This window comes from Ursus arctos, unplaced genomic scaffold, assembly GCF_023065955.2.
Source record: "Ursus arctos isolate Adak ecotype North America unplaced genomic scaffold, UrsArc2.0 scaffold_22, whole genome shotgun sequence".
Taxonomy (NCBI): domain Eukaryota; kingdom Metazoa; phylum Chordata; class Mammalia; order Carnivora; family Ursidae; genus Ursus; species Ursus arctos.
Window position 1 is genome coordinate 62,184,709 of NW_026622897.1, and position 24,646 is coordinate 62,209,354.

The 24,646-nt window shown below is 38.9% G+C and overlaps 1 protein-coding gene across 10 annotated transcripts in view; it reads right to left on the reverse strand.

Moving 5' to 3' along the window:
* SBF2 (SET binding factor 2) overlaps positions 1-24,646 on the reverse strand; it is a 452,107-nt gene that overhangs the window by 13,080 nt on the left and 414,381 nt on the right. For all 10 annotated transcript variants that reach the window (XM_057316868.1, XM_057316867.1, XM_026486069.4 and 7 more), the window contains 4 exons: positions 18,823-19,007; positions 15,346-15,522; positions 13,210-13,311; positions 12,323-12,508 (listed from right to left, as the gene is read on the reverse strand). In XM_057316868.1, the coding sequence (XP_057172851.1) occupies positions 12,323-12,508; positions 13,210-13,311; positions 15,346-15,522; positions 18,823-19,007 (650 nt within the window). The remainder of the gene's footprint in view (positions 1-12,322; positions 12,509-13,209; positions 13,312-15,345; positions 15,523-18,822; positions 19,008-24,646) is intronic.

A 24,646-nucleotide genomic window follows, 5' to 3' on the forward strand; every position in this document is an offset into this window, starting at 1 on the left:
ATCTATTATGAAATGATTACCACAATAGGGTTAGTTAGCACCTCTATCGCCTCACCCAATTAGCTTCTTTCTTAGTGAGAACATTTAAGATCCAAGTCTCTTCGCGACTTCCAAGTATATAATACCGTATTGTTAACTGCAGTCATCATGCTGTACGTCGGGTTCCCAGAACTTATTACTCTTATAACTGGAAGTTCGTACCCCTTGGCCAGTATCTCCACATTTCCTGCAACCCCCAGCCTCTGGCAACCACCATTCTACTGTCCCTGAGTTTGGCTCTTTTAGATTCCACATATAAATGAGATCATACTGAACTTATTCTTCTCTGAATTATTTCGCTGAGCATAATGCCCTCAAGGTCCAGCCACGTTGTTGCAAATAGCAAGATTTCCTTTTTTTCCCCTCATGGCCGAATAGTATTCCATTGTTTACATATATCACATTTTCTTTGTCCGTTCATCTGTAGACGGACACTTAGGTTGTTTCCATATGTTGGCCAGTGGGAATAATGCTGCAGTGAATACACAGGAGTACAGCGATCTCTTTGAGATCCCAAATTCACTCCCTTGGAAAAATACCCCGAAGTGGGATTGCTGGATCATAAGGTCATTCTCTTTTTAATTTTTTGAGGAACTACTTTTCCACAGTGGCTACACCAATCTACATTCCCACCCGCTATGCACAAGGGCTCCCTTTCTCTGTATCTTGACGACACTTGTTACCTCTTGTCTTCATAACACTAGCCAGCCTAATAGGTGTGTGGTGGTATCTCATGGTGGTTCTGATTATGCACGTCCCTGTTATTCGTGATGTTGAGTACCTTCTCATAATACTTACTGGCTGTCTGTATGTCTTTGGAAAAATCCCTATTCAGATTCTCTGAAGATAAGCATTATTATTCCCACGGCCCCCCTCCTTTAGAAAAGAAGAAGCTGAGGTTGAGTAAGATTAAGTAATTTCCCAAGGTCATTCGACAGTAACCAGTGAGATCAAATCTGAACCCAAGGTCTGTGCCTCATTCACTGCTTTATACTGTGCGAGGTACTCGACAGACATACATTATCGTAAGTCATAACCTGCTTTTCAGGCATTGTGCTGTAATAGTCTGTAATGAAACAAGAAAAGTTGTACAGAGAAGTCTGGCAGTGGAAGACATGAGAAGAGGAGGTAGTGGTTTGGGGGACAGCAAGAGATCTTCTCAGGACAAAAAAGAAACACGTGGCTGTCTGGAGACAACGCAGGAGAAGCCAGTAGAGAGAGAACAAACTGTGGCAAAAGAGCTGATAACTAGGAGAGCAAGGCCCAGGGAAAGCAAGAATGAATGCAGCCAAGGGCTCAGATAGAGGCAACAGCTTTGGAAATGAGGAGGGATAGAAGAGTAGATGAGAAAAAAGAGATGCTCAAGTGCCAAGGGAAGGGGGAGGAGCTTATGCCTTTTAACTTAATTTGTCCTCATTAAGTTAGGCAGTGAGGTCACTGGACGTGGGACTCAGGATGAAGGCATGATATGGGAGAGAGGGAGCAAGGCAGAGCTTGGAACAGTCACTGAGCCATAGCGTACTTTAGACAAGCGGTATGCAGACTCGATGGAGTCATCTCATGTTGGCAGAAGGTCGGCTGACGACCTTGAGACACTCCAATCCACCTAGCAATCTCACCTCTTATTGCTCAATCTCTCATGACCATTAGAGAATTTTGTTTGGTTGAGATAAGTTCCAATCGTAATTATATTTGCTTAAAAGCTGTTTCAAATGAACATGTTAGGCAAGCTGTCTAGAAGCCAGCTTTTCTCTCCATGTTTAATTTGGCAATGTAGGCCCACATTTGGTCAGCCAAAGTGAGGAGACATGTGTGTAATATGTTGATGTTACAGCCTAATAGATCAGTGAGAATTTAAAGTCATGATCTGGATATCACTGATTTATCAAAGTTTATCATCTGGTTAGAAATCTAGTTTTCTGTGATTAAAGGTTTTTTTTCTCCCCATAACATTTTCTTATTGGCTTTTTAAATGAACTAAAATTTTAGCTCATAAGTAATATAAAACAAAGTGGACTTTAGGAAAACACATTAAAAGAGAGTGTGCGTCTGATTCAATGGGCTTGTATACTGTGGAGCTGCTTTCCTGCTCTCAGCCACTTCCTGCTGCATCGGATCCGTAGGACAGGAGAGCTTCCCATGGGACAGCTGTGACACGGCCCTGAGGAGCGAGGTAGTGTGCCCTATTCCAGGGCTTTAGAGCTGCACGCTCTCTAGTCTGAGCTCCTCGCTCGGAATCAAAGGCACCACCCCAATTGCCAGTGTGCACATGATAGAGAGTGGGTGACTCAGATTGTGGGTGGTAGGACAGAAGGAGACAGGCCCAGGATGGAATTTGGTTCCCTTCCACCTGAGAGTCTCAGGGAGGAGGAATCTGCAACGGGCTCAAGGAGAGTGAGCTCCAAGAACAGAACAACTTTGCCCCAACAGACATTGGAATAAACCTTGTTAGTCACAGGGGAAGAAGAGTTCAGGGCTATTTCTACGGACCCAGCCCATAACAGGTTCTAGAAACTTAGAAAAACTTTTATTAAACGAAGCTCCAAATAACAAAGCCGTTCTCTCAATGGCTGTTCTCCATTGGAACCACTGCCTCATACATATCTGTGTCTTTCCTTGATTATTCTGATACTTAATATGCTTAAGTATATAATTTTGAAGACCCACTTATGAGGTAAAGGAGAATGGAAATGATAATGAATATGACCTTAAGTTGAACTTACAGGCATTTCAGGGAGATCATATGCTAGGACTAAAAGCAAAACTCCTCTATGAGTGGAAAAATACTTTCACAGCCCACTGTGCTGAGTGACTGGCCTCACCACAAATCTGGGACCCTGCAATTATGTCAGAAAGGTTAGACACTTCTCAAGGCCCCTGGCACTCACCCTGCTTGAACTGGAACTGATGCTCAGAGAGCACCGTGGTGTCAGTGCCTGGGGCACTGTCGTGTGTCTGTCTGCACGCCACGAGGGCACCTGCCCGCGCTAACTGCTGGAGGTTGAAAACCAATCTGCCCCCAAATGGGTTAATTATCAGGTCTACTGGAAGTAGAAAAAGATATAGAGGAATGTTGTTTTTTTTTTTAAAACTCTTTAGCCACAGCTTAAGAAACAAGCATGTGAGGATTTCTTCCATGAAAAAAAAAAATCAGATTGACCTGAATGCTGGGTTGATTAATACGTAGATAGCCACATTTGCAATCTGACATTAAGAAACACGGGGAAAATGTCTATTTAGATCTCCATTTTTAATTTTTTTTATCATGGAGTTGTAGGAGTTGTTTATATACTGTGGATATGAACCCCTTATCAGATAGAGGGTTCGCAAATATCATCCCCCATTCAGTAGGTTGCCCTCTCATTCTGATGTTTCCTTCACTGTGGAGAGGCTCTTTGGCTTGATGTACTCCCATGTGTTTATTTTTGCTTTTGCTTCCCTTGCCTTTGCAGTCTTCTAGGAATTTTATAGTTTTAGGCCTTACATTCAAGTCTTTAATCCACTTTGAGTTAATTTTTGTGTATGGTGTAAGACAGTGGTCTAGTTTCATTCTTTTGCGTGGAGCTGTCCAGTTTTCCATTTGTTGAAGACTGCCCTTTCTCCATTTTATGTTCTTGGCTCCTTTGTTGTAAATTAATTGTCCGTATATGTGTGGGTTTATTTCTGGGCTCTCAATTCTGTTTTCTGAAATGTCTTTTTACCATAATGAGAAACAAAGACCTGATTGTATTTGCATGACAAAATCTGGTGCTTAGATTTCCAGTAAAAAAGAAAAATTATACTTTCTCCATTTAGTCCTATCTCTCAGGGACTCAGTTTGTCTAGTTCATTGGCTTTTTTTCCTCCTTGTCAACGGGACACCTAGATTCTTCTGCTGTAAAATACCACAGTGGTCTCCAAAAAGCACAATCCACACGCTTCCTTCCTCTTCTGTTAAGTATTGTTTTATCCTTTTATTTTATTTAAGTTTTCATTTTTATTTTACTTTTATTTTTTAAAAGATTTTATTTATTTATTTTTGCACAGAGAGGGAGCACATGCACCAAAGCAGTGGAAGTGGTGGGGGTTTGGGGGAGGGGCAGAGGGAGAGGGAGAAGCAGACTCCCCACTGGTCAGGGAGCCTGACACGGGGCTTGATCCCAGGACCTGGAGATCATGACCTGAGCCAAAGGCAGATGCTAAACTGACTGAACCACACCCAGGTGCCCCAAGAATTCTTGAATCATTCTGGATATAAGCCCTTTAAGCAGATCCATAATTTGTCTTTCTATTTTATGAACAGTGATTTTTAAAGAACAAAAGTTTTAAATTTTGACAAGGTCTAATTTATGAATTTGTTCTTTTATAAATCATCCTTTTGGTGTTGAATGTAAGATACCCTTGCCTAACCCAAGGTCACAAAAATTTCTTCCTATTGTTTCTTCTAGGAGTTGTATAATTTTAGGTCTTACATTTAGGTCTATGATCCCTTTTGAATTAACTTTTATACTGGTGCTAGGTTTGGACCAAAGTTGTGTGTGTGTGTGTGTTGTTTGTTTCTTTGTTTTTTGTTTTTTTTGGTTTCTTTGTTTTTACATCTGGAAATCCAATTGTCTGGCACTATTTGTTGAAGACGACCCTATCTCTACCAATTGCTTTTGCACCTTCATTGAAAATCAGTTTTCCACATATCACATATAGTGTGGGACTATTTTTGGACTCTATTCTGGTCAATGGAATAGATTACACCAATTATACCAATTATCACACAGTACTGATTACTGTAGCTTTATAATAAAATCAGATAGTACTAGTCTTCCAATTTTGTTCTTTTTCCAAGTTGTTTTGGTTCTTCTAGATTCTTTGCATTTCCATATGGATTTTAAGGGGCGAAAGATTTATGCGATCTGAAGAGAAACCAGAGCGCTGCCATATGGATTTTAGAATGAGCTTGTCCATTTCTATAAAATAGCCTCCTGGCAGTTTGACTGTGATTGCACTGAATCTTTAGGTCAATCTGGGAGACTGACATTTCAAAAATACTGAATCCTCTGACTCATAAACAAGAGGTATTTCTTGATTTATTTAGGCCTTTAATTTCTCTCAGTAATGTTTTGTAGTTTTCAGTGTCCAGGTTTTTAACATTTTGTTAGATTTCTTTCATGTTTTTTGATACTATTGTAAAGATAATAATTTTTACATTTTCATTTTCCAAAAATTCATTGCTACTATGTGGAAATACTAGTGATTTTTGTATGTTGACCATGTATTCTGTAACCTCACTGAATTCACTTATTCTAGCTTTTTGTAGATTCCATAGACAACCATGTTGCATGTAAATAAAGGTGATTTCACTTCTTCTCTAATGGGGATGTCAATTTCTTGCCTTATTGCATGGCTACGGCCTTTATTTAGTACAATGTTGAATACAAGTGAAGTACATACGCATCTTGTTCCTGATCTTAGGGGCAAAGCATTTAGTCTTTCACTATTGAGTACGATGTTAGCTATAGGTTCTTAAAAAAATAGATACTATCTAGAGTTTGAGGAAGTTCCCTTCTATTCATGGTTTCCTGAACGTTTTTACAAGGAATAGATGCTATATTTTCTCAAATGGTTTTTTGCATCTATTGGGACGACCATATGATTTTTCTTTTTTAAATATTTTATTTATTTATTTGTGAGAGAGAGAGAAAGCGCACACAAGCAGGGGGAACAGCAGGCAGAGGGAGAAGCAGGCTCCCCTCTGAGCCAGGAACCAGATGCGGGACTTGATCCCAGGACCCTGGGATCATGACCTGAGCTGAAGGCAGACGCTTAACGGCTGAGCCACCCAGGCACCCCATGATTTTTCTTTTTTAAAAAGTTTCTTAATATTTTGATTGATTTAGAATGTGAAACCAACTGTGCATTCCTGGGATAAATGCCACTTGACCATGGCATATTATCTTTTAACTATATTGCTGGATTTGAAATTTTGTCTAGAAAATTTGAATGTGTGATCATCACAGATACTGATCTATAGTTTTGTTTTGTTGTCTTTGTCAGGCCAGGGTAATGATGGTCTCATAGAGTGAGGTATTCCCTTTGCTTCAATTTTCTGGAAGAGTTTTTGTAGAATTGCTATTATTTCTTCCTTAAATACTTGGCAGAATTAACGAGTGAAGCCACATGGGTCTGAAGTTTTCAGTGTGGAAAGATTTTAACTACAATTTCAATTTCCTTAAAAACACAGGCTTATTCAAATTATGTATTTCTTCCTGAGTGAGTGTGGTAGGTTGCGTCTTTCAAGGAATTTGCCCATTTCATCTATATTGTTGATTTTATTGGTGTAAAATGTTCATAATATTCCCTTATGGTCCTTTTAGTATCTGTAGAATCTGTAGTGATGTCATCTTTCTCATTTCTAATATTGGTATTTTTTGTCTTTCTTTGATCAGTCTGGCTAGAAGTTTATCAATTCTATTGATCTTTTCAAAGAATAGCATTTGGTTTCATTATTTTTCTTTACTGTTGGCCACAAGATATTTGGGGCCTAAGGGCAAATCTGCTTCAAATAAATTTAGCCTCATTTTATCATGTAGAATTGGAAATGATAGGCATCTCAGCCTATAAATTAATTCTATATGAGCATTTCCCCAAATATGCTGATGAGTAGAGTTTCTAGGCCTTTCTCAGGCATCATCTGGATTCTGTTGTCCAAAATAATTTTATATTTATCTTGATGGAAGATAAAAATATACAGATTTAAAAGACGAAGCTATGTGAGGTATTTTAGTTTTGTTTTCCATTATGGAGTGAAACCTGCCAATTTCACTTATTTATAAGAAGAGAATCTGAAATGGAATTTGGAGAAACATGAATTTATAGGGTCTTATTTTTTGTCCATGTGTCATTAAGTACTTTATAAAATTTAAAGGCTCATAAAATAAGCTATGACTCAAATCCCAGGAAAGATCAATGTTTTTGGGAATAAAATATAGTGAGTTAACACTGGATTTTGCTTTCAAGAATTAGAAATGTTAAGCTACAAGAGACCCTATATAGAATGGTATTAACATTGGAAAAACTGTGGGTATGACAGACACACCCTAGAAAAATAGGTAACTGTTAGTTTTCATTATTTCAAGATAAAGATTTAATAAACATTATGTATGCAGTTTCTACTGGGCCAATCACTTGACATAAGATTTGCAATCCTTCTGATAGCTATCTATCTATTCATGTATCTTTCTAGAAACCAAAGTACAGAGAGGTTAAATAATTTGTTAAAGATCAAAAATTAGTAAGTAAGACTGCTATGTAAACTCAGATTTATCTTGTGGGCTCAAAATATAAAAACTTTAATGTAAAATTGCTTTGCTATAAAACAGCTTGGATTATGTCAATTTCTGCCAATTTTCAAATGAATGGGAAGCGGGAAGACACCAGAAACTTTGAATATTCCATTAACCCATTAGCTGCAGTTATTTTGCCGATATTAATGGATAAATTTCAGAGTAACCAAACCGTGTGAGGGCAGCTTAGCTCCTCACACATGTGCTCACAAGGAAAGTTCATATCTTCAAGAGGCAAACAGTTTTTCTTTTTGGAATAGGACCTAGCATAGTGCTGGCATATGGTAACGGTGAGGAGAACCTATCACACAGCCAGACCAGAGCGAGTCAATTTACAACATGAATAAACTTCAAAAGCAAAGTTATAACTGTTATTTATTTTTCTCAAAGTAGGAAATAATGAAAAAGTTCTAAGAAACAAAGATTTACTCTAATGTTGAAATAGAGGAGATGCTTTCCTATACTTCATGTTTTTGTTCATATTATACATATCTGTTCCCTTGGAATTATATTTTAAAAATAAATTTTAGGTAAAAATTTCATTTTTGTATTTTGGATGTATTTCTTTTTGAATTTGGTGCAACTATTTTCAGAAAAGGAAGCATCCTGTAATGATATCATTTGAACTAAGCCAATTTCTTTTAGAAGCAACAAAAAATCTGCCAGATGTTGCTATTATGAAACAGGGATCTAGCATTTATAATTCATCCGACACCTGGATATACTGGCGTAAACAATGGCTTTTTATATGATGAGGCAGTTCTAATTTAAGATTGGTGCTTCATCTGTTTTCTTTGTAACTCTATTAGTACTAATGGACAAGTCTAGGCAAATTTCCATAGCCTTTTGGTATTTAGCATGTTAGAAATGGTTAATAAGCAGTGAACACATTCCACCTGGGAGTTTCGCTTGCTGCTGCGTAATTCTGCACATTTTTTTTTTTAATGTTGTTGTGCCTGGCTCTGCTTTGTGCCCCTGAGAGTCTGAGGACAGCAGTAATTCGAATTGTCTGGCAAAAGTTGGAGTCATGTAAAGCACTAGTGTTCACTTGAAAGGTATTCAAAGAAGGCGTTTTCTAATGCCTAAAACTAGTATGTAGGAGATGATGAAACACTACCTTATAATTAAGTCAGCAAGAGTCAGAAGCACTAGTTGTTAACTACAGTCTTCTATAGTCTTCTGTTTTTGAATGAATAAACAATCCCTTTTCAGCACAAAGTAATTTGCTTCACCAAAGCTGATACCTATCATAGCCAAGCATCCTTTAAATACTGCAATTAAGGTCATATGCTTGCTTTGCAATGACTCGCCTCCACTCAGGTTAGTACGTGTGACAGTATTAAGGCAAAAGAGGGTTCAGGCAAATATGTAAAAATTCATATTTTAATTTAAAAAATTTTAATGTTGGGGTGCCTGGGTGTCCAACTCTTGATTTTGGCTCAGGTCAGGATCTCAGGGTTGTAGGGTTGTGAGATCGAGCCCTGTGTCAGGCTCCATGCTCAGTGGGGAGTTTGCTTCTCTCTCTCTCTCCCTCTGACCCTCCCCGCTCCTTGCACTCTCGCTCTCTCTAAAATAAATAAATAAATCTTTAAAAAAAATCTATAAAAAATTTGAACGTGGTACAACCAGATTTAAATGAATACTAAAGGAGTCTTTAGACCCTGAACAATATTATTTTCTACAGTTTGTGAAGCATTCACCTACAAATAACTGAGCTGTCACTAAAGCTCAATTTATATAGAATATTTGAATTCTAACTCATTATTTAAAATACAAAGATACTAGAAAGTAAACATACACCCTAAAGAGGTTTTAGGTAACATTACATTGTTTTAGCATCTATTGTAATGTATTCTATTTTTTTTTTAAGATTTTATATATTTATTGGTCAGAGAGAGAGCACAAGCAGGGGGAGCGGCAGGCAGAGGGAGAAGCAGGCTCCCCCGCTGAGCAGGGAGCCCGACGCAGGACTCGATCCCAGGACGTTGGGATCATGACCTGAGCTGAAGGCAGATGCTTAACTGACTGAGCCACCCAAGCGTCCCTATTTTAATGTATTCTAAACACAAGAGGAATATAATTTATACTTCACTTTTGTTTATATTAAGTTACTTTGTTTATACTACTTAAGGGGTACTCACAAAATACAGGTTACTTTCCAATTCTGGACTTCTGACACTCCTACCTACCCCCAACAATAAAATATAAGTATTCATTGCAAGTTATTATTATTATACTTGGGGTAGAATGATGTTCTCATTTTCGAGGACAATATGTCTTCTATGAGAACCTCCCATCTCTCACTGATTGTGAGTGGATTCTTTTGCTGACTCTTAGTTTAGGTATGCAGAACTCTGCAACTTAAACATGGATATTTAACATATTTAATAGTGCAAAATTAGGCCATACACACTCAGCCCCCTGCAACTCTCCCTTAATTAAAGGAAAGGAATTTTTATAAGGTAAAAAATCTAAAAGGAGGTGGGGAGAATGGGAAGGAAGACAGTAGCAGGTCAAGAAAATTTAGTATATTTATGAACGATGGAAAATAAAAGGAAGAATAGCAATAAATGACAGAAGACGAGAAGCTACACTGGGACGCTTGTAGGATGAAAATGATTTGAGAAGGTAACAGCTTGCCCTATAAACCCAGAAAGGCTCAGGACTCAGAAGCCCAAGAGCTGAGTAACATATATAGGGGTGAAATGGGAGCCAAAAATGAGGACCAGGTGTAAGTCTACAGAGGAACTGGTGAGATCTCCAGGGTCCCTTCCTAACCCATGCAGTCATGGGATTGCCTCCTTGAAAGCAAGGGATTAGAAGTTTGTCCTCTGGAAGACTTGATGAGCTCTGGACTTGGGAACAGCAGGCACAACTGGGTTAGTGATGAGGCTTGCAACTGAAAATAGCATAGAAAAAATCTGCACACTTAAGAGGGATCTCCCTGGACCTGTTTCCTGCCCGATTTCTAAAGAGCAGGCAGCCAGGGTTATTATAAGCATTCTCTGGGCACCAGACTGACACATTTTTCTCTGGAGAAACCAGACAGCTGCTGTTTTATTTTTCTGGAACTTCAGTTAACTGAGATGTTGGACTTACTAATTGAAATTTTGTTTTTTCAGGTTCATTGATAGACAATTTACATATAATAAAATGTCCCTATTTACAGCATACAGGCTGATTGATTAGTTTTGGTTATTTGTGTAATGAACACCACAATTAGGACAGAATAGTTCCCTCATCCTAAAAAGTTTGGTCATGCCCCTTCATGGTCCCTGACCACTGGTGCCAAGCAACCACTGATCTGTTTTCTGTCACTACAGTTTTGCCTTTTGTAGAATTTTCTATAAATGAAATCCTATAGTGAGTACTGGCTTTTACCTGCCTCCCCATACCTCTGTCAGTTACACTGAGAAATAACTGGCATACATCACTGTATATGTTTAAGGTAGACAGCCTACTGCATCTGGTAAGCAATACAAGGTAATAAGCAAGATAATAAGAAGTGCTTCATGAAGAACTCATGTGCTTTCACCTATCTAGATGTGAGAAAAAGATGCTTGCTTCTCTCCCTTTGCCTCAGCGAAGCTTTCAGTTTCAGAGATAATGGGCTCCAAATGTCTCCCTCATTTATCTTCCAAAAGGAGTAAGAAATAAAAAGGCTCATATTCAAATAGTAAACAAATAAACCGTTTGCTGCAAAGATTTAAAATGTAAGCTCAACCTTGTGACCAGCTTCTCCAGATGTTGTTTGGACAGAATTAATTGAAATTATTCAATAGATCTTTTCTTTAAGAAGCTGATTACAGCAATCAAAAACCACCACCAGAGTGTGGGGGGGGGGGCGGCGGGGGGAGGAGGTGGGGGGATGGAAAGTCACTGCTAATGGGTATAGAGTTTCTTTTTGGAGTGGTGACATGTTCTAAAATTGACTGTGGCAATTACCCAACTCTGTAAATATACTAAAAACTATTGAATTGTATATACTTTAAATAAATGAAAAATTACGAAGTGAATTAATAAAGCTGATCAAACGATTTAACAGAGTACAAAACCAAACCAAAATAAAACCCATACACCAACTTGGCCTCTTTAGAAGACCTAATTTCAGTTCTGGTTCCTGAAAACATTTCCACCTCTCTTTCCAATAGGTACCCGAGGCCAATCTATTTCAAAGAGGCTCACTGTCCTGACAAATATGTTTGATATGCCAGAACCCATTCATTGTTGTGGTGCAGACGAAACAAAGCTGGAAATGTCAACCCTGCTTTTCTTAGGCCAATTTAGGAAACCGAGGGCCCTGCAATTCTCAAGCCCAATTCTGATTCAGACCCCATTAGGAAGTTTATATCTGATGTGCCTGAGAAGAGGGTAGGAGGGAGCCTAGAGCATTCACGTGTCCCCCATCCGCCTGCTCCCCCTGGGTCTGACTGGATTATACACCTGGGTTTCTGTCTGGTCTCTTGATTAGCCCTGATTAGGTCACTGAGTAGAACCGAGCCAGTGTTCTCAACCTCACAAGCTTGCTTGATTGGGCCTTGATTCTTTCTCAGGGGTTAGCCTCTACCTTCTATATTCCTAGGCACAAGCTTCCCAAATTGGGAAGACCACCTGCTGGATTTCAGGCCCTGCCATCACCTAGAGATTTTGGCTGTTCTACCATAGATCAAACCTTCCTGGACAACAAAGCCAGGTGTGCTCCTCTTCTTAGGAGATGATAATTTAGAGTGCTGGCCACTTCACATGGGGGCCAGCCCAATAGCCAACTCAGCTATCCTAGTTTTAGAAACCAACTAGTTCTTTTTCTTCTCTATTCCCAGGAATCCATGGCTAAGATTTCAGCAAGTCTTATGGCTGAGTCCATCCGAGTCATGACATGAAGATACCTGGCACAGCACTGCAATGAGCAATAAGTGCCTTTCTTTTCTTTCCTTCGTATCAAGTCAATTTAAGTTTGCTCTACTTACCTGGTGTACACAGTCTAAGAACTGCAGGAAGACTGGAGTAAAACCACTACCCTGACAGTTGAGGGTCAAGCTGCTCCGCTGACTGAATTTATGACCAAAAGAGAGCCATTCCTTTTCGACCAACATCCGGAAGCCTTCGAGTGTCCTATAAAAGGGATCACTGAGTAACTGCACCAGGGATGTCACCTACGGCACAAGCAGGATGAATACTTCATTACTTTCAGTCCTGAAAAAACTTTGTTACTAAGACAGGCGAAGTCACCTGAACAGCAAATTTGTTCACTAACTGCCCCAGGACAGCCAATCAAATTAATTCTGCAAACTTTCCAGTAAAAATGAAAACTCAAATTCGTTTTGGCCACATGTTTTCTCTCAGGGAATTACGATTTAAATCTTTACTGGCCAGTTTGTAACTGCAGCCCTCTCCTACAGGTTAATTAATAAGGCTAGAGGGTCAGTTCAAACCTATTATCTACTTTTTGGCAGGTATAGATTAATGTCTTACCTAGTTTATACTTATACTTTTCTTTTTTCACTCTGGAGTGGGTAAAAGAGGGGCTTACTGAAAGCCAGGGAAAGGACTGATAAAACCCAGGAAGGATGACCCATGTCCTACCCTCTGGTCGAGGGCTCTGTTTGTATCCTCCCGTGGTGTATCTGTCATGTGGCAGCCCGACGCCCTGGGCCAGAGCTCCAGGCTATGCAGTGCCTGGAAGCTCAGGGCACAGAGCTTTCTGATGGATACTAAGTGGTTTTTAACATAGGACTTTCTCTATCCATAAACACATTAGTCATTATATATAAGATTCATCTGTAGAATTTAAAAACAACTGAATTTAAATATAAATCTAAAACTAAGTATATAAAACTATGTTTTAGTAGTTTACTTGTGCAGTGATGTCCCAGCCTTCCTCCAAACAGACCAAAACTGAGGAACCATTCTCAAGTACTTCTGATACAACCACAGCCAGCTGCATTATCCTGTGAAGCTAAGAGATAGGAAAGGAGGCCACAATTAGACCAGGCGCTTTCTGAGCACCAAGAACAGACAGACTCATTATCAACCTTAGATAACGAAACAAGTTAGGGATAAAGTATTTGGACAAAAGAACCACGTAAGGTTTAAATGCTTAAAGTTCTTTGTCAAAATCAAGATGAAACTGACATGATTTAAAAGTAGACATATTTTAAAACAATGTGTTCAAATGATAGACAATGAAATAAACTGACCGTGCGTGATCCCCTCAAAGCAGAAGAGCTACAGAATTCCACACAATGGAAAAGACAAGAGATACTAAGTGGCCCTGACAACACAGTTACTGGACTTAAAATGTGTTTTTCTATGATGTAGTCAATTCTACTTCAGATACTCTTAATTTTTCTGTAATTACATAGGAGGATGGTTGCACAACTCTGTACTAAAAAGCACTGAACTGTACCCTTTAAAGGGCTGAATTTTATGACAAATGAATTTTATCTTTTAAAAAAGACTCTTATTTGTCTGCACCATGTATTCAATGGGAAGAAAACCTCTATTTGTGCTCAGCCTTTCAAGCCAAGTCAACAGACTCAAGTCCCTAATGGACAACTAGGTTGTTAGCGGAGCATAGAGATTCAAAACCAATTGTGTATTATAGTTTAAAACTATATTTCAAGCATCATTTGATATAATTTGTACAATGAATCCAACTGTCAACTAACATAAACTCCCCCCCCCCCCCGCCCCCTGTATTTTAAACAGAGCTGGGCTACTTTAAACCCAGGAACAAGGCGCATGTCTTCTCCAGCAACAGGAAGCTCCTCACGCACTGTTCGTATAACGCAGCTATTACCAGACCTGAATTCCCTTGGGCTTAGCAATTGCTCTGAGTTAACTTTGAAAATGCCGATGTCCCAAGCAGGGCAGTATTTTCCACTGTTTTTAGTCACCAACTTCTGGTATGGATCCACTTTGGAGTAAGAAGCAGCACACAGTATGTACCAGAAACAGATAGGCTGGGTGGTGGGAACAGTTTGGGGCTGGGGCTCATAGCTTAGGGACAGGTATTAACATATCCTGACCTAGATTTATAGCTAATTATATATGTGGCTGTTTTTTTTTTTTCTTTTAATAGATAGTTCAATTATCTTGAGAATAGTCACTGCCCTGGGTACTCCGTTATTTCCTGGCTTACGGAAAACAACTCTTCTTCCTCCTTAAGAGAGGCGGGAAGCTTGGAGGCAGATAGGAACAGGGGATTAGAGGGGCTGGGAACTCCTACGGGGGGCAAAGGAATAGCAGGCATAGCATCAGTGGCCTAAACCGAAGGCTGAGGGTATACTGCAGAGGTGGTCTTGGCCAAATGTCCGCATCAGTGTTTAAAACATGCATGTCATAAATACCTTTCTTCTGTGGTTTGGAAGAAATGAGGGTTATGTGTGCTGGCATACCTATTTGTCCCTAATTTCTCAATAAGAGTTTAATTAAAAACATCCCAAGCTTGACTAAGCTGAAGAAAGGATATGCAGTTTTTCCTAAACCTTAGGTAGGCTTTAGGGCATCCAATATGACCTTGGTGGCTGGTCTGAAGGTGAATCTAAAATCTAGACACATGGAAAAGGCAAAGACACATGAGAGGTGAGAAAGTAACAGGGAAAGGCTCTTGGAGTCATCTAGAAATCACATTCTGTCCTGGATCCTCACTCTGCTGACAACAGAGCAGGAGTCCTATAAATATTTGTTGATGAAATCTGTTGCATATCAAAAAGTTTCCATCTAACAATAAAGACCTCCTCCTTAGCATCCTATGAAGACAAAGTTCTCAGTGATAGAGAGATGAGAGCCCAGGGATGAAGAATTCTAGACCCATCTTCTAGCTCACATGGTTTCCTGGAACTGGAAAGCCTTTATGGAGGGCACACAATAAGGGGAGAGTGTCAGTTAGTGGGGGAACACAATATTTTTCCCCCTCAAATATCCATTCTGTATATCCAACTGGACTTCTCTTTCCTTGAGTTATACAACGAGCTGCTCCAGACATTACCTGTGGGAACCACTCAGAGTCTCCCAGGGCTTTCAGGAAGGTCACTTCTGAGTCAGTAGGGATGGTGCTCGGGACACATGCCCTCATCAATTTTTTAAAACTGGCTTTAACTTGTCGGATGTCATGAAATTCAACAGGAACAAACTCACAATTTAAAGCAAATTCTAACTTGAAGTTCTGTGGGTGAAGATGCAGAGAATTAGGCAGATGAAGTGCTACAGGTAAAAGAGCACAGTTTTTAACAGGGCCCATACTTGATGGCGTACGGTCAGTTGAGGCCAAGTAGCTACAGAGGTTGCAGAGGTCAAGAGAGTCGATCTTGTGTGGCTAATGTGTCAGTATTACTGGAAAGAGCCACTCGGTAAGCTCTTGTGGTTTGACTTGGATTGCTGTCATTCTGAGAATTTGGAGAGACTACTGGTAGTCTGGAACTGGATGGAATTTATAACACCATATATAAGCCAATTGTAAGGCCATGAACCTGGAAGTCTAAAGAGGAACCAATGACACGTGGACAGCGTGATTAATCCAAAACTGTAAACTAAGTCTCTCCAAGATATACACGGTAACGAAAAGGTAATATACTGTTGAGGTTCCAGAACTCTACAAATTGAAGTTTGTAGACATACACATATTTGTTTCTTATAATGCAAGTAAAACATAGTCATTGTAAAATGAAAAAAAAAAAAGTAGAGATGAACATTGAGAAGGAAATAAAAATCACTACCTCACTGCCCTAAGACTACTAACATTGCAGTTACTCTTTTAAAGTTAAAGATACAAAATTTTAGATATAGTAAAATCTGAAAGGTTTTGCCATTTCTAGCTTTGGGACATTTTTTCCGCTCAATATGACACATGTATCAATCTCTATTTATTTGAATACTTTTATCATTTACATCTTTAATCCATAAGAAATTTATTCCACATGAGATTGTATTTGTAATTTAAAAATGCTAAACTGATGGTCCTTTGGTCTATTTTGTTTTGATAATCTAGTTGCCTAGTTCTGAAGATTTAAAAGTTCTCAACTTTTTCATGCCAAAGAATGAATTAGTTTTCTCACATTCTTTATGCTTTCTTCACATTCTGCCAAAATTACTCTATTGTATTATTTGCTTTTCTAAGAGTAAAACTGCTTTCTGGAGATTGGGTGTATAACGATGTGAATGTACATAAAACTACTGAGCTGTACACAATAAGATGGTAAATTTATGTTACTTGTATTTTATCACAATTAAAAAAAAACGTTGCCAAGAACTTATGCATACGGTCTGTTTAACATTTTATATTGGTTATTTTAGAGCATTTTTTAAAGGTATAATAAAGTTTTAAAATAAAAAGCAAAAACTCCTAATTATTTTTTAAAAAATATCATTTCTAATATGTATTAAGAAAAAAAGTTTCAAAAAAAAAGAAAAAAACGTTTCTTTGTCTTAATAATTCCTCTTTTAAAAAGGAAGCTACCCTAAAGAAATAATCTAAAGCATAGAAACAAAACCCCACTAAACTGTATCTCAATAAAAAAATAAAAAACTATATGCTTGTAAATGGGACTGCAATTTTACATATAGAAGATAAATGTAAAAATCCAAAAAACTGGGACGCCACGTAGGGATTAAAGTGATTATGAAGACTATTCTACAATATGGAAGCATGTTCTTGAGATAAGAACTCAGTAGCATACATGAGTTCTTATCTGTTTGTATTTTTTTAAAACTTACAATAGATAAAAGATAGTTTACTTTCCAGGAAAACCAGGTTCCTTTCCATTTCTCAACCTTACACGAGCTAGGTACGCTTATCTTATGAACGAGGAACTATCAATCATTGTGTTGACATACACTAGGTCATAAGGAATTTGTTTCTAAGTATAAGGTAGTAAAGTATGTAAATTGAAAAAGGTAAATATGGGCCACTCAAGATTATTTAGAATAGGTCATTCTCTACTTATTTGCTTTCCTACATGTCTCCTTTGTGGGGAGAAGAAAGTGTTGGGCTGCAGCTAGACAGCACTGTGCTAGCCAGAATGTGGCATACATCAGACAAATATGGCCCTACACTCTACTTTATTGAATAAATAAAAAGGAAAGCTTGAATGGAATATATGGAAATCCTAATAATTACTGTACCGGGATGGTAGAATTATGTTTTTAAAATATAACACTTTAGGATAAAAGAAAGAAAAAGAAAGAAGGAAGGAGAGAGATGGGGGAAAGGGAAGGAGGGAGCAAAAGGAGGAAGAGTTGCAAGGAGTCAATCTTTCTTACTCATATATGCATGACCACACAGCTCATCTGACGACTGACGTGCAAAGGCAATGGCAGAGGTGAGAATTTAGGAGACAAAGCTTGGAGAGTGATTCAGGTCATGAATAAGTGGTGTGCTGAAGTGTGGAAAGTCTGTGCTCTGGGGAAGACACTGGTGCCAAAGAGGCTGTCCAGGCAGCCCTGGATTACTGTGAAAAGTGTTCCAACTATTTTCTGGATACAAAGTTTTCTGCTGCATCAGAAGACACGTGTGCATACTTAAAAATTGAGCATTACCCAGCAGTTTCATGCCCTCTCCCCTAAAGGTTGTGACTAAGTGATTGCAGCAGGCCTGGCAGTGGGAGAAGAGCGAGCAAAGCCCGCTTGCCATAGAAGAGATGACTCAGTCACTGGCATCTTGCAAAGCAAGCATGTGGGATCCTGCTCCCAGCTCCAGGTCCACAGTTCAACTGAAGGTCTGTCTAGATTGTCCAGTGCTGACTGGGCACTGGGCTAAACTTTGCGGGGATTTCTGAATTAACAAATACTTTTATTTCCCACAAACCTATCAGCGGTAATGAAATTTATTTTGTAATATATGAATTGCTAAAACAAACCCAAGGAATAGTTGCTCTTGGAGGTAGAGATAATCTTTACAATTTATAGGACCTAAAGCATCGTCTTCAGCTCCTCAGCACAATCATTTCAAATTAAGAATAAAGTTCATTAGCATCTGATATTTTGAAATTTCTGACTGGCCTTAGGACATGTGTTTCTGTATATATAGCCTTGCAAAGTTTTTAAAAAGTTTAGCTTAGGACCAGTCTTGGCCTTCCCTTGTCTCCATATGCAGTGCCGTGGTCTTCTTTTCACTCTCCTACCTTCCTGTAGCTTTCTTTATCAATAGGGATCTGTTTTGCCAGGGGCACAGATTCCTATGGAAGCTGAACTAAGACAATGGAAAAACAGCCTGAATGAGCCTTATTTCTTTTTTTGTACATACACTTTCTAATATTCCTGATGTTTGATTTTTTTAATGATTATGAGGTACTATATTTAGACATACATACATACATACGAGCTAAAAAATTTTTTGAGATTGATTATTAACTCCAGATTAAGAATCTATGCTATAAAACGAAATTCCTAGAAAAGCTGGTTTGAGGTAAGTTTTATAAACTGCCTTCGTCTATCCGTAAAGTTTCCAAGTGAGAAAAAGAAATCTTACCCTTAGTTGTGACTTTTCACCAAATATATAAAGGGCCGCTTGGCGTTTCGAGAGCTGGTTTTGCAGGTAGGTGCTGTTACTAAAGGGTGCCGAGTGGTCCCTGCCTGCCAGCCGGGCACCAACATCAATGAAGGATGTTGGAGAGCTGATCAGGCGAGTGCTAGAGCGAAGACTTGCCCATACACCTTCACAAAAGCCAAAATAATTGAGTGAGATCATTTGATGTGGGAAAGCCACTGAACAGGGAAAAAAGATGCATGCTCTGTCGGTACAGTTTTAGAGGTAACAGCAAGTTAATTCATCTAACTATTCATGGATCATATTGGTCATTTGTAGTTTATGTCTGCAACATATAAGCATTATTCAATACAGCATTTCCAAATCAAACAATCTTAGGGTTGGAGGGACCTAAGAAGTCACCCAAGTCAATCCTATTTTTGCATTTTGATGTAAAGTCAGTATTTATAAATGAATGCTGAGATCATAAATAGAAAGAGTGCATGACACAGGGAAACAAAAAATGTGGGCAGAAGGCAACAATGAGATAACATGGAGTGACTCGGTTTCTCAGGGTTTCATGAAAGAAGTAAGGGACACTCCTCTGCTTTAGCCAGTCAACACAACAAGAAATGTACGTTAAGTAATAAATTAGAACTTGACTACACCTACTAAAATCTGAGGCTGGATTTAGAATTCGTATTTGTGTGTCATGCCAAAATGACATAATTTTAAACCAGCAAAGACTATATTCTTATCTTTTTGTCCCAGTATCCATGAAAAATAGTAAGAAGTTATAAATTCAGTAATGTGCATTTCACTGATACTTAGGAGGGTTTATTTAAAACTTCAGTCAAAAGCAGATGTCTTCTAAGGGAAAGGCAAAGCTAAGCTGCTAGAAGAATCTCATGTTACAAATTGACCTTACTTATATTAATTAGAAAAATCAAGAATTTCTACATGCAAGTGAATAGTAAATATTCAATACCCAAACACAAAGGCGAATACTAAGCCTCAAACTTTGACTAACACTGTAGTACCTTCAAAACAACCCAGCCCCTTAGAAATGTCCGTGTGGTGTTCATGCTGGTGATGGGGTCATTGGGGTCACTACCACTGCTTCCCTAAAGTGAAGTTTCTTCTCTAGATTAAGAAAGTCTCTTTGAGAAGCTTTAATATTCGCCAAATGTTAAATTAATCCATGTTTCTAGGTGACTGGAAGTCACCATAATGTTTGTCTCATCTACTTCTCTCTCTATAAGCATTTATAGGGAGAGGAGACCAGTTCCCAAGAAAAGGTTTTGTAGGTGATTTCTACTTAACATAGATGAATCTTTCCACACAACCTATGAATTCGTCTTCGGTGTTATGGCAAGTGTTTATAAATGGAACCATAGAGCAAATTCAGAATGTGGATGAAAATAAAGGACATAATTTGACAAACAAATGTGAAAAAAGTCACTTGTAACAAATATGCTTTCATGTGAAGATGGTTAAAAAGAGTGACACATCAGGACAGATAATACAGTACCTTGATTATGGACTCTTCCCTTAGTTGAAGATTTGGGATTTGACTGAGTAAAACATTTATCTCTGTGCCCATGCACTGGTAAGTGAGATTAAAGACAGAAGGAGGAATGAAAGGCAGATAGCAGCAAACATCAGAGCAAATTGAGTAAGAGAAGAATAGGTTATTTAATTTTTGAAATTAAGTTAACATAGGGGGAAAATGTAAATATAATAAAAGTAGAAAATATGATTAACAAAAAGCTGCACAGTCACACAAAAAAGATGAACCGAGCGCCTGTTAAATGAAATTTCAGCACCTGATTATAAATCTTATAAGCACAATGAAACGGACAGCACAGCAGAGTGCCACTAACAAATTATACCAAATGGAGTAAGCTTTTGAAGATTGTCATTTGTGAGAAACAAATTTATCTAAGATTAAGGAACTGGGGGTGGGGCGTAAGTGTTGGGAATGCACTGGCCCTAGTACTTAAGGGGGCCGGCGGACTGGCAAATGCTACGGGTTGTGCAGCACGTCTGTTCTTTGAGTAAGGTCATCGCAGCAGGAATGAAGCTCTGGTAACCATTTGGAATAACTAAGGGCATATTTTTGCAGTACAGCATCAAGCATTGCCACACTATCTTCTTTTTTTCCTTTTGAATTACATTTATTTTTAATAGATAGTATGAGCAGCAAAAATTCATGATCCTGTGGCAATCCCCAATGCCACTAAAAAATACAGCTTGTGATGATTGAAGTAATGACTTCTCCTAAAATCACTTGCACCAAAATGATAGGCAGTATTAGAGATAATTCTTTTGTAATTTGAGTAATATTGTTTTTTCCCCGACAGGAGAACAGTGCTCTGTGACTGTGGCAAACTTCAGCTGGTAGTAACAACAGCGGTGGTTACAGTAGGTTACAGTTCTAACATTTCCTAACCAAAGGAACTGCTCAAGTCAATTAAGGAAAATGATTCTGTATTTATTCAGGATTGAAAATGTTAACAGCAGTATTATTAAGCTATATATTGCAAAACTGCATATGACATAATTTGATAAAAATCATTAGTGGTTTTTTTTTTTTTCCCCCCTGCCTCTCTCCTTTAGAAGCAGAAAATGAAGAGCATTAATGGCTTTAGTGGCCAAAGGCATTCAGAAAGCTAAGGGCTGTGGAGGCGCTGGCTGATTGCACACAAGGAATTCTACAAGACAGAACAAAGACCATGGGACACCATGGTAAAAGCACAGGGCCTCCTGCGTGCTGGCCGGCTCCTCTCCTTTCTGCTGAGGTTTTGAGCTTTCCCAAAGGAATATGGGATCCTAAATGCTATGGTGAAGTCGGACTGGTTGGTTCCTGATTCTGAGATACCGTTTGCTGAACATCTACCACTTTTGTATGTTAGTCCCTTTGCCTGGAACTAATTCTCACATTTCTTTACCTGAAAACTCCTTCTCCCTCAAGATCCAGGAACAACGTGAGCTGCTCTGGAAAGCATTGCTCACTGTCCCCGGGGTTGTAGAGGCTCTGTCTGCACTGGGAGCACACTGCACGTTTATTCTACTGGATCTTGTGCCCAAAGGGCAGGGCCCTAACATATTTATTCGTGCATCCATGCCGGGAGCCTATATAGGAACTAAAAACAGTCAATTATTTTTTTTTGAAAACTGATACATATGGAGTTGTTGTGGTCCTTCTACTGTATCTTCAACTCTGATTATTTGCCCTGAGAGAATGAAAAGAGGAGTATTAACTAATAAAAAAAAATTAAGCACTTCCCCAAATAGAGGCTCATTAATGAAAAACTGCCAAGTGTTCATCATATAGCAGAAAATCAGCAATGAGCAAATGGCCTGTACCGATATGGGCCCGCAGAGGGCTTGGAGAGCTGTAGTCCCATCTGTCAGTCATGTTAACCAAAGGCATTGCACTCCGCCGTAGTGGTTTTTGTACTCACTTTAGTAGGTCAAGTCAGCATTTTCAAAGAAGTGAAATAGATTAGAATTTGAAAATACTATGTACATTGCATGTGGTACAGATACATATTATTTCATGAAACTTCTGTTTTAGTAAATTTACATTTTGCATTGTGACTTAGTGTTACCTGATATAATGCCTTCTATATTGTGATACAATATAGAATGTATTTTAACTATGAATCACGATGAAAGAAGTTTGTAAGTTGCTGGCCTAGACCTAGAGCAGATGCCTTCTATCTTCTTGCCTTAGGCCTGTGAGGAGCAGCCTGATTTAAGGTAATTTAAATGCAGAGGTAGACTTTCTGCCAGTTCAGTGGAGTCCTAGGCAACCATAACTAATAACCACCACAACAATCATGGAACTAACATTTACTGAGTTCCTATTATGAACCAGTTACTAAGCTAAGTGCTTTACATATCTTATTTCATTTATTCCTCATAACTACTCTAAAGATAGATACTATTTATTATCTGTGCTTTATAGATGAGGACACTGAGCATTAAAAGGTTTCCTAAATTGCTTAATGAACACACAATAAGTGGTAGCACTGTGGTTTGAATCAAACTCTCAGTGTCTTGTCATGTAAGCAACCATGTGGCCCTGAAACCGTCCAGCAGGGTTTGGCTAAGTGGACTGCTTCAGGGAAGAAGTGGTGCAGCTCACCCCACCCGTGGGAAGGCCCTGGTGTCCAAAACGTGAGTGTTTCCTAAGCACTGGTATTGTTCCCTCCACTCTGTTCAGGCCAAAGGAGAAGAGGAAAGAGATGCTTGGGTTGGATGTGGGGATGGGACTGACTCTATCGAGGTGGCCTTATGCCTAGCACAGTGCATGGGGTACACGCTATATTCAGTGACGGCTGCGCTGAAATGGACTGAACCAATCCCAGTACCAGTTATGCTATTTGCTAAGTGATCTTGGCCAAGTTACTTCATTTCTCAGAGCCTCTTAAAATATGTATCCTAGAGATTATTATAAGGATAAACTATCACATGTAGAGAAACTTAAAGGGCCATGGAAATATAAAGATGAAAAATTAAAAGGCTGCCTCCAAGTGGCTACTTCTCAAATACACTGAGCTATTATATTTTTGTATTTAAGAGGCAGTATCCATTTTCTTTTTTAAAATTAATTAATCAATTTAAAGTGGGCTCCACACTAGGTAGGGCTTGAACTGACGACCCTGAGATTGAGGATGAGCTGAAATCAAGGTTTGGACACTTAACTAGTTGACTGAGCCACCAGATGCCCCTTTCATGACATTTTTCTAGTCAACAAAATAATTTATCCAAGTTATATGTGCTTTCTCCATAGGGCTCAAAAGTGATTTTAATTTTAAATGAAAAGCAATGTGCTTTGTTCACATCTTCATTTTTTCTTAACTGGTTGTTGTGTAAAAGAGGTTGCTTCCCCTGCCTTAGGAACTCATCAACAGGCACACAGGATGTGAAGTGATCCCCCTGACTGAAAAAAGGGTGATGGAGAAGGTGGAGGTCAATCTAACTCTGGCTCATCGTGAAGATGACGTGAGAAAGGCACAGAGTGAAAATAATCTAAGAAGAAAACCAGGACCCAAGACTATACAATGAAAGGGATGAAAAGACAGTAAAAATACATAGAAGAGGAAAAAAGGAGAAGGTTAGGAGGAAGATTTAGAGATAGGAGGCTCTTCCCACACAGGATAGATGAGGAACTTCTGGAGAAGTGGTGCCTCGCTATCTGGAAAAATGAAGAGACTCTCATTGAGGGGAGGTACAAGGAAATGAACTATTTACAGGGTGTGCAAGTGTCTACACCTCGTCCTGCCCTGGCCCATCTGACTGTGTGTCTGCCTGTCGCGGTCACGTTAATAGGGAATCTTGTAAGACTTCCCGAACTTGCTTGCCCCAGTCCATTCCTGCTCTTCTGTGTGAGGAGGAATGACACTGTTGGAGAGACAAAGGAAGCAGCCCTAGGGGTCAGAGAAGTCGAAGGTGCTAGGAAAGAGCAGTATGCCATCTTCCAGTTAACCACTGGGACCCTGCAAGATCTGGGAAGCTTTGGGAGAAAAGAATTAAGAGATGGGATAAAAAAAAAAAAAAGATTTATGTTTCTGGATCTTAGTTTAAGATATCAGAATGATGGGCAAAAGACTGTCATAAGGAAACACACTAAGTTCACAGTAATTTTCTGAAGAAAATATTTGGGAAGGGTGTCAGAAATAATAATTATGGCCTCATTATGCATAGAATGGGTCAGAAACAAATTAAATAGGAGATTTTAACCTTAACAGGTGAATATAGCCTTTTAGGTACCTTTCATGAGAATGAACTCATGACTAGAATGTAACCACAAATGGGG